Raw genomic sequence first — 13,779 nt, forward strand, 5'->3', positions numbered from 1 at the left:
ACGCTCTGACCTGACCAGTTTATTGAATAACATTTTAATTAGATGCGATTAAATTATTAATGAATGTTTCCACGTTCAGATGAATGATGCTTAGCAGATGTAATAAAAATATTTGATTGATGGTCGTTGGCTGTTCGCTTCTTCCTGTTTAAATTTAAGTAATTAAGAAACGATCATTACGCCCGTCGGTTTTGATGTGTGTGTGTGTTTGTGTGTGTTTTTTACGTAGTTCGATTTCGGTAGTTTTTTTTTATTTCACTAGAAAGACGAACGGTCCACCTGGTGGTAAATGGCTACCAGAGGCAGATACATGTTCAACGTGTATGCTGCCTTGAGATATCAGGGCACGGCCGAATTGTATGTCCTAACAAGCTCTCAAGTTCTGAAGTTGGAAGCCTTATTACAGAACCCATTAAAATTATATTTGGGGTAAAAAATGAAAATTGTTTTTATATGTAATTATCTTAAAGCTTCCTCGATAATCCTCGACTCCCTTACTATGTACCGAAATGAAAGGTCTACCTTACCTTACGTTGCCACGTACCATCCGGCTTTGGAATGAGCTCCCCTCCACGGTGTTTCCCGAGCGCTATGACATGTCCTTCTTCAAATGAGGCTTGTGGAGAGTATTATGCGGTAGGCAGCGGCTTGGCTCTGCCCCTGGCATTGCTTTAGTCCACGAGCGACGGTTACCACTCACCATCAGGTGGGCCGTATGCTCGTCTGCCTACCAGGGCAATAAATAATAAAAAAAAGACCTGACTTTTGTCGTAATTGAATACTTTTGCGTAACTGCAGAGCCAATCTCCGTATCGGAACGCGTGATAGGTTTGCGTTCGAAATAGAGAGATTGGTATTGGTAGTCCCAAGCGAGCTCATCATCATCAGCCTGTATCTCTCCACTGCTAGATGTAGGCCTCTCCCGTAGTCCGCCACAATGAACGATCCTCCGCCTTTCGCATCCAATCTTTCCCAGCATATCGCCGCAAGTCATTGGTCGAACGGGTAAAGGGACGCCCAACGCTGCACTTATCGGTACGTGGTCTCCAGTTCAGAACATGTCTGCTCCATCCGGCCCAGCGAGCGAGCTCATAATACAAATAATTTCTAATCCTTATACTTTGTCTACGCGGTCGGGTTGACCGCGTGCATCCCTGCACAAACGCCCACTGAGTTTCTCGCCGGATCTTCTCAGTGGGTCGCGATTCCGATCCGGTGGTAGATTCTGTAAACCACTGCTCTTGCTAGGGCTAGTGTTAGCAAATTCTCTCAGGTTGAGTCCGTGAGCTGACCAACCGTCCGCAATAGCCTCTTTAGGCTACCGGCGAAAAAAAGCACAAGCTAGTTTGCGCAAAACCCTAACGCAAGTTTAAAAGTTCTCCTAGTGCAATCGTTGTCTTGTTTAAGACCTGTGAAATGTTTTAGGTATAGTTTTTTTGTGTTACATACACGATTATTTAACGAGTTATTACCATTAAATAGTATTTGTGATCATGGTGCTTGTAACTGCGCCTTAATATATCGGGAATTACGAGTATGTCAAACATAAAAATAATAGCGAATGTGATATAAACTGTGAAAATTTATAAAGTATTATTTTACATATAAAACTCTGTAATTTTAATTGCATTTTTACGAGACCACGTTTACCCCTTGTCTATTTGAAGATATTTAATAAAACTTTACCAATATTTATTGTCAACATCTTTATTCCTTAAGAATCATGCGACGTTTAAATACATACAAAGGCACCGGATGATGCTTGAGAATTACCAAATAAAAATAAAAACTTAATACAATAGCTTGTTTACCGACTTATAATTACAATAAATAACAAATAAGGCAATTTATGTAGTATTGGACGGATTCGTAAGTAATATATACAATGTAATTAGCAACGTTGGAAGTGAATGCCACCTTTTCTTGTTAAAGCATGTAAATTGAGAATCTTCCTCCATTTGTTCTATTAGAATATTAAGTATGTATTATTACAAATACCATCTTAATATCAATGTGTAAATTGAATTACAAAGGAAATCGATTGATGAATAATAATAGCATAAATTAATTCGGTCGTTTTCTGGAAAAAAATATTTGAAAATCTCTCTTTCTGTTCCTACTTTTCGGAAATTGTTTGGCTCTCCCATATTATTTTCATAATAATATAGTTTTAGTATATTTACATTCGTACAACTTTATATTTTGTTAACAAAACGAATGAGTATTTGTAAAGTAGCTTTGACATCTATCTATGTATATAAAAATGAATTGCTGTCCGTTAGTCTCGCTAAAACTCGAGAACGGCTGGACCGATTTGGCTAATTTTGGTCCTAAATTATTTGTGGAAGTTCAGAGAAGGTTTAAAAGGTAGATAAATATGAAAATGCTCGGAATTAAATAAAAATAACAATTTTGTTTTTCCTTTAATGTGTCCCCCGTCGGACGGATTCCTTTTGTTTGTTTTAAGTTTATTTTTATACAAAATTTTGGGTCTTTTATTTATCGATTGAGGCACTACGAAATCTGCCGGGTCAGCTAGTATTGTATAAAATTAAGCGTCGAATTTTTTTTTACACATACGTTCAAATGACTATTGGTCACTTAAAATCGTGTCAAGGTTAGTTCAAACGTGAATTCAGGCCCCGATGTCGTTGTTGAGACACTGTTCAAACGATAAGTGTGTTTTCACTTCCTACGTATACAAATTAAAAACAATTAAAACAATTTCTTAAAACTACGTCAAAGAAAAATAATATGCTGTCTGTTATATTATAGTCTCGGACTTTATACAATGGACGTTGAAACGAAAGGAATAGTGGCAATAAAGTTCATTTTTCAACGATCCCATTTCTATGTTTTAACACGATCCGATAGACATCTTGATAACAAAATTATTAAATCCATTAGCGCCGGCGTTTGTGTTCATAATATCTTTTATTTTCGATAATTTCTAATGATCTTACGATAGTTTCTTCAATGCTAAAAGATTTTGATGTTTTTTTCTTTCTATTTAATTACAAAACGAATTATTATATCCCAGCCGTTTAAAAACAAAATAAGTCTGATTAGATGAAAATTCCTTCGCCTATAAAATTTCTGAAAAAAAAATACATATATTCGTTTTTCAAAAACTCAATGCTGTTGGTCTTAAGACAAACCGTGAAAATACTGATCGATTTTATCGTTTGATTTAAAATTGTAAGAAAAATCAAATTAATTTAATATTATGAATTTAAAAAAATAGGGTCGTTATGTAACTTAAATGACATAGTTAAATGCGTGAAGTTACAAACGTGTACTCTGAGTGAAGTTTGTCGCTTAAGTTTTTTTAAGTCGAGTTAAGCTAGAAACAAACCCACCGCACGCCCCAAGGAGGTTGAAGAATAAAAACAATATTTTTTTTTCCAGTTCCTCAAGTCGCTTTTTCGCATTAAAAGTGTACAATTTCCAAAAATATTCGAATTTGAGTTAATATGCGTAAACATTTAATTTTGGTATCACTAGTATTTTTCTCATAAATACTGTCAAAAGAACGTAGTTTAGTTTTTTTAGTTTACCTATGTTTTGACTACTATTAACAAAATTAATACATAATTTTATATTACTTTAAAAGACAGTTAATGTAAATGGTAAAATTTAAAAATTAATATTGCAGATATGATTAATATTAAAAATATAACATGTTAAACCTTCAAAACACTCTCCTGTAAAATTAGTAAGTTTTGAGATTATACAGTTTTAATGCGAGAAGACGAAGTATGTTTTCTACTATACAAATTTGTAAAACAAGTTTCAACTGTTTTAACGTATACTAACAAGCTGACTGGTTTTTAAGTGCTTAAGTCAATTACAGATTACGAATGCCAAGTGATTGGTCAGTCTACTTAGCTGGAACTTATTAAGGCGGCTGAATTTGCATCATATTCGCTGATAAACCACGGAAAACTTAAGTAGTGTCTGCCTAATTTGTGTTCTAATAATTACCTATTGATTATAACAGGAAACATAACGTTGTCGGTAAGAATTCTCAATACTAAAAATCAAAACCAAAACCAACAGTCTTCTCCTATATTAAATCGCAGATCTGGCCAAGTAAGACCTGGGTATTCGTTAAAATTGGTCTTCCATGTTAGGATAATAGTTAAACTCAACTTATGAGGTCGCTATGATGTCGCTGCCTCAATATCTCTAATCTTAATTCGTGCTCCCGAGCCGCCATCCTGAGGGCTGCGATGCTCGAACTTCTTCTCTCCACTTCTTGGACCGGAGGCTGGTTAGGAGGAGACTCGCTGCCCGGAGATATAGGAGGAGAAACAGGAGGCGGATCGGGAGATTGTCGGGGAGGAGCTAAACCCGCGAGGAGGGAATGAAACGGGGGGGAACTCGTATAGAGTGGGGCGCTGAACATTGGTGGTCGTGGAAGTGGTGCACCGAGATACTGAGCTCCAAGTACTGGACCCCCAGCATACCTGTTGGAAACACATTTGTTTTAGGTTGACTATTACTTTTGTTTATAAATTAACTATGACATGGTCGAATTTACGGGCGTTTTCAAACTGCTTTAAAAGTTAAATATTTTAGGAGTATTGTCTCTCAACTATATTTGGCGTCCCATGTAGTCGGATATAACCAATAAATGTGTTCTGTATCATAACGGTCTGATAAATTTGAAAGGTTTTTTTTTTATTGCTTAGATGGGTGGACAATCTCACAGCCCACCTGGTGTTAAGTGGTTATTGGAGCCCATAGACATATACAACGTAAATTCGTCACCCACCTTCAGATATAAGTTCTAAGGTCTCAGTATAGTTACAACGGCTGCTCCTTCCTTCAAACCGAAACGCATTACTGGTTCAGGGCAGAAATAGGCGGGGTGGTGGTACCTACGCGTGTGGACTCACAACAGGTCCTACCACCAGTAAGAATCGTATCCTTGTACGATATCTACTTACTACATAGACAAGTCCGCGTCTCACCTGGGTTAAATCATTACCGAAGCTGACAGACGCCGGAGCGTCAATGTCGCTACCCACTTTGAGACGTGGAACTCTTAATTGTATAACGGCTTTCCCAGCCTTGTTAACTGTATAAAGCTAGACATAAATATTGTCGCCGATGCGTTATACATCTTTTGAAGTCGTCGTGGCCTAAAGGATAAGACGTCCGGTGCATTCGTGTCGAACGATGCACCGGTGTTCGAATCTCGCTGGCGGGTACCAATTTTTCTAATGAAATACGTACTCAACAAATGTTCACGATTCACTTTACGGTGAAGGAATAACATCGTGCAATAAAAATCAAACCCGCAAAATTATAATTTGCGTAATTACTGGTGGTAGGACCTCTTGTGAGTCCGCACGGGTAGGTACCACCGCCCCGCCTATTTCTGTCGTGAAGCAGTAATGCGTTTCGGTTTGAAGGGTGGGGCAGCCGTTGTGACTACTGAGACCTTAGAACTATATCTCAAGGTGTGTGGCGCATTTACGTTGTAGATGTCTATGTGCTCCAGTAACCACTTAACACCAGGTGGGCTGTGAGCTCGTCCACACATCTAAGCAATAAAAAAAAAAAAAAAAAAATTTATTTATTTAACTTAATGCACAGAAGTACAATGGCGGACATAACGCCTGAGGCATTCTCTACCAGTCAACCAAGGGTGGTGTAGAGAATCCTGGGGTAGGTGCATAACTTAATGTGAAAATAACCAAACTGATAATAATACTTCATACATATATAAACACATACACGGTATATATATAATCACATAAACGGCGTACACAATATTATATCATGATAATAATATAAAATTTACACATATATCCATATATAATCTCTATCATATACTCTTATATTCACATACATATTCACATATCTACTCACCTAAACGAAGCTAAAGCGTTTGTATCGAAGGGCTTCCTGAAACCAAACCCTAGTTGTGTGAAGGGGTTCGGCATGGAGGCGACCACGGAGGCGGGTGGGGCGGCTCCCGTGGCGCTCAAGTAAGGATTGTAGGGGTGTCCCTGGGGGCCAACTTTTTCCTGTTTCCTCCACTTCGCCCGTCGATTCTGGAACCAGACCTGCGAAGAGAAGTACACAAAGTCAGTAAATTTCAAAATGTCTTATTTATTACTAGCGACCCGCCCTCGCTTCGCTTCGGAAACATAAAATTTTATTATTGATAGCTGAGTCCCACGATGTAATCCGCGGTTATTGTCGTACCGCGGATGACGCCGCGAGACTCAAAGCTAGTCTAGTTACTCCTTATATCATCAGCTAGCTATCAGTGCAAATTTCATCAAAATCGGTCCAGCCGTTCCAGAGATTAGCCGGAACAAACAGACACACAGACAGACAAAAATTGTAAAAAATGTTATTTTGGTGTATGTACCTTATATATATTCATATGCATGTAGTAAAAAACGGCTATTATTACAAACAGACTCACCAATTTTATTTATATGTATAGATATTTACAAGATGATGATAAATTGTGTTTTTTTTAAATTATATTTAAATACAAATAACACATAATGATAAAATGATTAAATATTCCAAGATCGCTTAGGCATGCTTAAGTGAACACGTGAGTTAAAAGGACATAAATAATATAAATAAACAAGTCATTTTCTTGGTCTAACCTTAAACCAAACGCTCATTGGCTTCGGGTGGCTTAACAACGCTATCTGCAGAAGTAGCTTTAGTGTTATTGTGTCTTTAAAGCAGTTAGTTGCTCTCAATAAAGAATAATAGTACTATTATTCGCCAATAGAGGTCGGGAAGAGTCATAAAGTTGATTTTCGATAAAGTTGATTATTGAAAACACGAATAAAACAACATTTTCTGAAAATAAATCGTAGCTAGATCGATTTATCGCTCCCGAATATCCCCCCTTGTCTACTAAATTTTATGAAAATCGTTGGAGCCGTTTTCGAGATTCAGATTATATCTTCTTCTTTTTCTCCACCTTATCCCACTATGTGGGGTCGGCACAGCTAATTTTTCTCTTCCATTTTCTTCTATCAGCCGTCATCTCAACACTCACTCCTCTCTCTCTCATATCGTCATTCACACACTCCATCCATGTCTTCTTCGGTCGACCTCTTCCCCCTCTACCTTGCACTACCATTTCCATACATCTCCTTCCATGCATTATATATATATTTATATTCTCGTTTAAAGACATAAGATATGTAATCAAGTTATATGTATATATATTTGTCAATGACATATGGCAAGCAATAAAAAAAAAGAAAATATTAGAGAAAAAACAAAAAAAAGCCCGCTGAGTTTGTTTCGCCGGTTTTTCTCAGGACTGTGGCTTTTTTTGGAACCGGTGGTAGAGTTAACATTGTTGTTTGTATTTTGACATCCAACAAGTGTGTCATACTGACATCTAAGTTGAAATAAATGATTTTGAATTTGAATTTGAATTTGAATGGACAAGGAGAGCCGTAGACCAGGATCAGTGGCGTTAGTTGGGATATATCATATCTATGTCCAGCAATTAGATGATGATGCCCACTTAAATAATAAAACACGTTCTTTATCTACTTTTAACTCATTGCTAAAGAAAAAAAAATGACTATTTCCTACAGAAGTCAACTTAAAAAAATTCCAGTCTCTAGTTTCTGATTATTATTATGTATATTTATTCCGTTTTAATTAAAAGTGGTGCTACCTTACATTTTAAAATGATACTGAATTTATTTTCCAGTAATCATTCTAGTGTTTTTATACAATTAGTGTTAATTTCAAAACTTTACTTACAACAAAACGTAATTACTTTTTAAGATAACAAAATACGTATTTGTTTTTAAATTGGTATCTATTATTTTAAACATTTATCTTGAATCTCTCGAATTGTTTAATTTTCAATTAAAATATACAGCAATAATTTATTTTAGTAATTAATGTAACGTATCAATAAGTTATTGGTATTCAGTTAATAGAGTCATTTTTACATTATACTTTATAAAGTGGGCACCTGTTGTTTGCTAGAGACATTCGTGTTTTTGCGGCCACATATAGTTTGTTGAACAACTACACATACCTCATAAATAAAGGAGAATAGGAATTGTCTTGTCTTAATCAATGACTTTTATTTTCCGAACCGGATGTCATCAAATTCTCGTAAAATCTTGGTGATTTTATTAGAAAATGATTTATAGTTTTGTTGTGTAGTTTTTAAGTTAATTAATAATATCAATGTCACTGGGTTCCGTTATAAAAAAAATTACAAGCAAAAACGTTGCTTAAAAAATAGGTAAAAAAATAAAATAAAAAAATCTTTTTTTTTATTACTTAGATGGGTGGACGAGCTCACAGCTCACTTGGTGTTAAGTGGTTATTGGAGCCCATAGACATCTACAACGTAAATGCACCACCCACCTTGAGATATAAGTTCTAAGGTCTCAGTATAGTTACAACGGCTACCCCACCCTTCAAACCGAAACGCATTACTGCTTCACGGCAGAAATAGGCGGGGTGGTGGTACCTACCCGTGCGGACTCACAAGAGTTCCTACCACCAGTAACAGTAATCAACAAAAGGCAAAGGTATCCAATTTTCGTAATAGATATTTAGATTTGTCTTTATATCTTGTGATTATTATTACATGTTAATGCCGCATGCTCAGATAATTTTTAGGTTAATTACACATTAAACCATTGAATATTAAAATTGAAGTAGTCAAGAACAATGACGGAATGTGAATTAACATTTGGATAAACATTAAAATAGAAATAAGATGTTGTTAATTGTATATAGATCCGTATACGTTTGTAGCATTAGATTACACAACCTTTCTGTGTTTCTCTTCGTTCACTTCAAACGAACCGCATCGGTAATTGACTGATGTTGAATTTAAAATGAATTTCTTAATTGTAGCTTGTGTATGTTTCCGAGATCGGTGATTGAATTCAAACGTGACGTCATCCCTACGTATATTATAGTCCCCGGCACGTAACTTGGCAAGAGTCGCTAGATGCGCAGAAGTCGTTTTTTAGGTCTCTTTGGTTGTCAAGCGGGACGCGGGGAAAGACGTAGCACCGTTCCGAGCGCACGATTGGTGAGTCAGTCAACCCTGCCCTCCCGCACCGCGTCCACGTTCCGTTCGCTCCCGGTTACACATGCGCCTACTAAGTTGTAGGAACCCTTTGTTTATATTGAGTTTTTGCAACAAGTTGTTATTATTGTTTTAAATTTAGTTTTTGTTACGAGTGTTATTGTTTTAAGTTTGTCTGCAATGCCAGGACCAAATACCAATTACCATATAGTCGATTCAGTCACTGAGCGTTTTATTATTTACGTCAGTGACGACAGCGACTCTTCGTTATGTCGACGATGAGGAGCCAACTCCTTCCACCAGCTCAGGTGCTACCATAAATTTAATCCAAGGGGTAGCATTATGAGAAAATGATAGTGACGACGGCGACACATAATTTTTAATAATAAGCATATTTTTTTAAATAAACTTCTTAACTTTTAATTGTATTTTATTTATAACACCTAATACACTTCACGAATTCCTCTCTTTTCTTTAACTTTCTTCTAAACACACAGGCTTCAAAATAAATTATGGCTAATAAAAAAATTAATAAAATAAAATTAAATTATATGCGGGCAATAAAAGTGACCATTTTTTTGTTGCAATGTGCACTATGCGCGACATTACCCCCACTACACCAAAACCTTGCCAACTTACGTGCCGCTTACTATACTAAGCTTAATTAAGCATTTAAAAAATTCACATTACAATGTTAACTCGATTCGCAAAACTCGATTTGTAACCCAAGATATTAAAACCATAAAATATTTATGAAATACAATATTTATGACTTCAAAAATATAACTCACGAAACTGTCCGGTCATTATGTAAACTGTTATTTTATGGCAATTTAAATTAATTCACTTATGATAAACGTATCGATGTAAAAAGTACGAAGCTCGTTTCTGTAAATGTCGTTCTGTATAAGTAATACGCGTACCATTTTAGTCTTTAAAGCTGCCGACGTAAAAACGTTTTTTGTTAAACATTCTTTCGTTCCTTCAATGGTCATTACCGATATGACTACCAGAATGTTTAATGTGTAATTGGAAGCAAACATGTTGGTGGATGTTGGACAAAAAGACACCGCCTTGGCCCAGGTGCCGTGCTTAATGGCTTAACAGAGTCTTACATTAAGGAATAATGGCTGGAGCGGTCGAGCTCGCTACTAGAGGCCGCTAAAATGACGCACGGTGGATCAATAATGAATATTCCGTTTACGTTTTTGCGACATGCAAAGACTAATGTAGTCCTAAATCACGAAGCGAGTTGTAATCGAGGCATTCTTATTCCGATTATTTCTTTGTTTCATTAAACATGTTCTCGTCGGATCTGTTAGCACAAGCTTTAATTAGCAGAGCCCTTTATCACGCTAAATAGGTCTAGAATTATGTTATTTTTCACATTGATCAATTCATAATGTTTATCATTCAGCCCTCTGCGCGACATTGACGTCTGCAAGTCATGTATCCCTGTTTTTTAGACTGTTGTTTCCAATACAAATTCCCTCTGATGTCAAAACCTCCGATAAAACGAAGGGAAGGTTTAAGGTTAAGAACTTTTATCTTACGTGTAAGTGTTAAAGTCATACAACCTAATATGTTTTTTTTTTAAATCTGCGCCATCTGTTATTGTCGCACACTTTTCCTTTGCCATAGATTACATTACATTATGTACGTTATTTCAAGATATCATTTTGGGCACGTTTTGTTTGTTATATATTGTATTGCGTAGAGCGGCAGACGATAAATGTGTGAGGATTAAAGAGTTTTCGGGGGAAGAAAACATGGAATTTAATATATTCAGGTTATTATTATTCGTTGTACATTACAAAAATTGGAATGAAATCATAAATAAAATGTTCTTCGCTTCTAAAAATACAATTAACTGCTATTAAAAATCCAGTTCATGATGTGTTTACAATTTCGCGGTACACCAAAACTAATTTGCAAATTATTCGGGCGCAAACGGCAGGCAGGATCTTAATATAAGTAGTCTAATAAAATTTAAGTTCTGCTTTAGAATAAAACGGCATAACAAGCGCGATTTTATCGCTCCATCGTTTGATCGAGCGAACCGGTAATGATACAAGAAAATTGCTAATAAACCCATTTAATAAACAAGCCTTTGAGAAATAGACCCGCATCGTTCGAACCAGATCCCTTTGCTTGCCTAGGTTTTTAATTTAATACTAATAACTATTTTGTTTAGGCTTTTCTCTATTCGTTGAGTCTATCTTTTTTTTTTTATACTGGGGGATATTGGAACCTCAGTCATGGTAAAGCGTAGGTGCTATGATCGAATCTGGTTACTTCTGATGCAGAGCAGTAATGCATTCCGGTTTTATGGAGGGTATGTTTTTTTTGGGAAGGAAGGGCAACCGCCCTTTTGGCTCTTCCAGTTTCACCAGGACAGATGGGCGTGCAAAGGCTCACCCAGGAGGGGTGGGAATTTCTAACAGCTGCCCGAGCGTCTCCGAAGGAGACCTATCACCTCAAGAGCAGCTGCTTCGCGAATGAATCTACTACCGGATCGAAATCGCGACCCACTGAGAAAATCCGGCGAGAAACTCAGCGAGCTGAGCACTGAGCTGAGGTTGCACGTCGAACTCTTTGTCGAGTTCGACGAATACGGTTACCACTTACTATGTCTAGTACTAGTATTACGGTTGCCTAGTTGTTTCCTTGAAAATATATAACGCAAAATTTACATAGAAATAACCTATTGTTGGTAATATACTTTTTGTTTTTTAAATCCGCTTCCTAATACAAAAAATCGTTTAAATTCAAACTTTATTCTGATTTTTCGTTCCCTTTGTTTCCTTGACGTAACCTCTATTCATGTACGCATTCTCACGGCTGTTTCTAGTATCTTTTTTTTCTCACGTACACTAATTGAAACACATAATAGTATAATCGTTGTGATTACATAAATTACTTTTCTCAATTTAATTGTTTGTTTTACGACATTTGTCCAAAAGAACTTTCTTTAAAAAAAACTCGTGGAGACGTCGCCAAGTTTCTATCTTATCTTATCTTATACTTTTGAACGAGCAATTCTTGTATAAATATAATCTGAATCTCGGAAACGGCTCCAACGATTTTCATAAAATTTAGTATACAGAGGATTTCGGGGGCGATAAATCGATCTAGCTATGATTTATTTTCAGAAAATGTTGTTTTATTCGTGTTTTCAATAATCAACTCTTCCCGACATCTATTGGCGAATAATAATACTATTTTTCTTAATTGAGGGCAACTAACCGCTTTAAAGACACAACAAGATGGGGTTATCAAAAAAAAAAAAACCAAGCAAAGCTTGATCATCATCTAGTAACTTCTTAAACATGGCCATTCAATTAATCCGAATGAAAATTGTATAGCGTTAGTAAAGGCGTGAAAATTTTATTGAAGTTCTTTTTTTTCATACATTATCGATTAGGTCTATACCAGAAATGGCGCCAAATAAAAGTGACTACGATATAGCTTTGAGACTATATAAAAAAAATTATGTCCGTCTTATGTAATGGAATCGATTACCCCTCCTAGCTAAGCCTTTGCTAGTCCACCTGCCCTTGTGAAACTGGAAAGGCCTCCGGGCCACCAGTAATCCCTTACGCATTCATAAAAAAAAAAACTAATCGATGTATCATACGTCATGTTGTTTGTTTGGCCTTCAATTCTATTAATAATAGGTATTTTTGTTATTAACAGGCTTATTAAATAAGAACGAAAAATTACAGAGGATTAATTGATAATTTGCAATTACTTACTAGCGATTCTAATACTTCGTGAAGAATTTGATGAATAGTAATATTGATTAAGATAATTAATGATTAATTGGTTTATCGTGTAATTCCTAAGCGGATTATGTTTCGTAACGAGTATTAGCAATATATTCCTGAAGTTTTAAGGTGCATACTCGTACCATTTAAAAAAAACATTAGGTAAAGTAAGCGAAGATCTAACCACAGAGAATGCAATAAAACTCAAAAATTAATAACTTATGACATTATACGCTGTAAAATGTGTAGAAAATAATAATTTATAATATTTATTTGGTGATTAAAAATCATTAATTTTTTCCTGCCTATTCCAGTAGCCTCGAGGGGCTATTCTAGATTCGCCGAGCTTGTAGGTGAGCTCGCGGGGCTCAAACCTGACGACGTTGCTAACACGAACCCTAGCAAGAGCTATACTTCGCAGAATCTACCACCAAATCGGAAACGCGAACCACTGAGAAGATCCGGCGAGAAACTCAGTGGGCTGTGTCTGTGGGTTAATTTACTCGTCGAGCCCTTCGTCGCAAGCGACGGGTTCGACGAGAACGATGCGGTGCTTGAGCGACTTTTGGGTGACGTCGACTGCTTTCCATTCTGTCCGCAAGATCGGGAATGTAGTTACCGGCGGTCATGATGAGGGGATTCTCGTGTCGTGCCGCTTTGTCGAAGTGACATAGGCACAGTGATAGTAGCCAGCTACTGGTGCAGACTTCCAATACAACAAAACAATCTTAACACTTAGAGGCTCAGCTCAGCACTAAAAGGGTTAAAAATATTAAATATCTTGCGTTGTATGATGGCTACGGCCACATTTAATTACTTTCGTTTCGCAATTGATTCGTCAAGTTCTCGAAACTCGAAACTTATACTCATAATAATCGATAACACGAAAATTGTTTTGACAAACGATAACGTAAATCTCGAAGGCTACCGAGTATCGAGTACTACCAT

The 13,779-nt window shown here is 36.5% G+C and overlaps 1 protein-coding gene across 4 annotated transcripts in view; it reads right to left on the reverse strand.

Moving 5' to 3' along the window:
- Positions 1-1,691: 1,691 nt before the first annotated feature.
- Positions 1,692-13,779, reverse strand: part of LOC114249238 (homeobox protein aristaless) — a 95,224-nt gene continuing 83,136 nt past the window's right edge. For all 4 annotated transcript variants that reach the window (XM_028182733.2, XM_089740462.1, XM_089740463.1 and 1 more), the window contains exons 4-5: positions 5,881-6,077; positions 1,692-4,469 (exon numbers count right to left, since the gene is read on the reverse strand). In XM_028182733.2, coding sequence (XP_028038534.2) covers positions 4,148-4,469; positions 5,881-6,077 — 519 coding nt within the window. In that variant the 3' untranslated portion in view covers positions 1,692-4,147. The remainder of the gene's footprint in view (positions 4,470-5,880; positions 6,078-13,779) is intronic.

This window comes from Bombyx mandarina, chromosome 04 (assembly GCF_030267445.1).
Source record: "Bombyx mandarina strain Sakado chromosome 04, ASM3026744v2".
Taxonomy (NCBI): domain Eukaryota; kingdom Metazoa; phylum Arthropoda; class Insecta; order Lepidoptera; family Bombycidae; genus Bombyx; species Bombyx mandarina.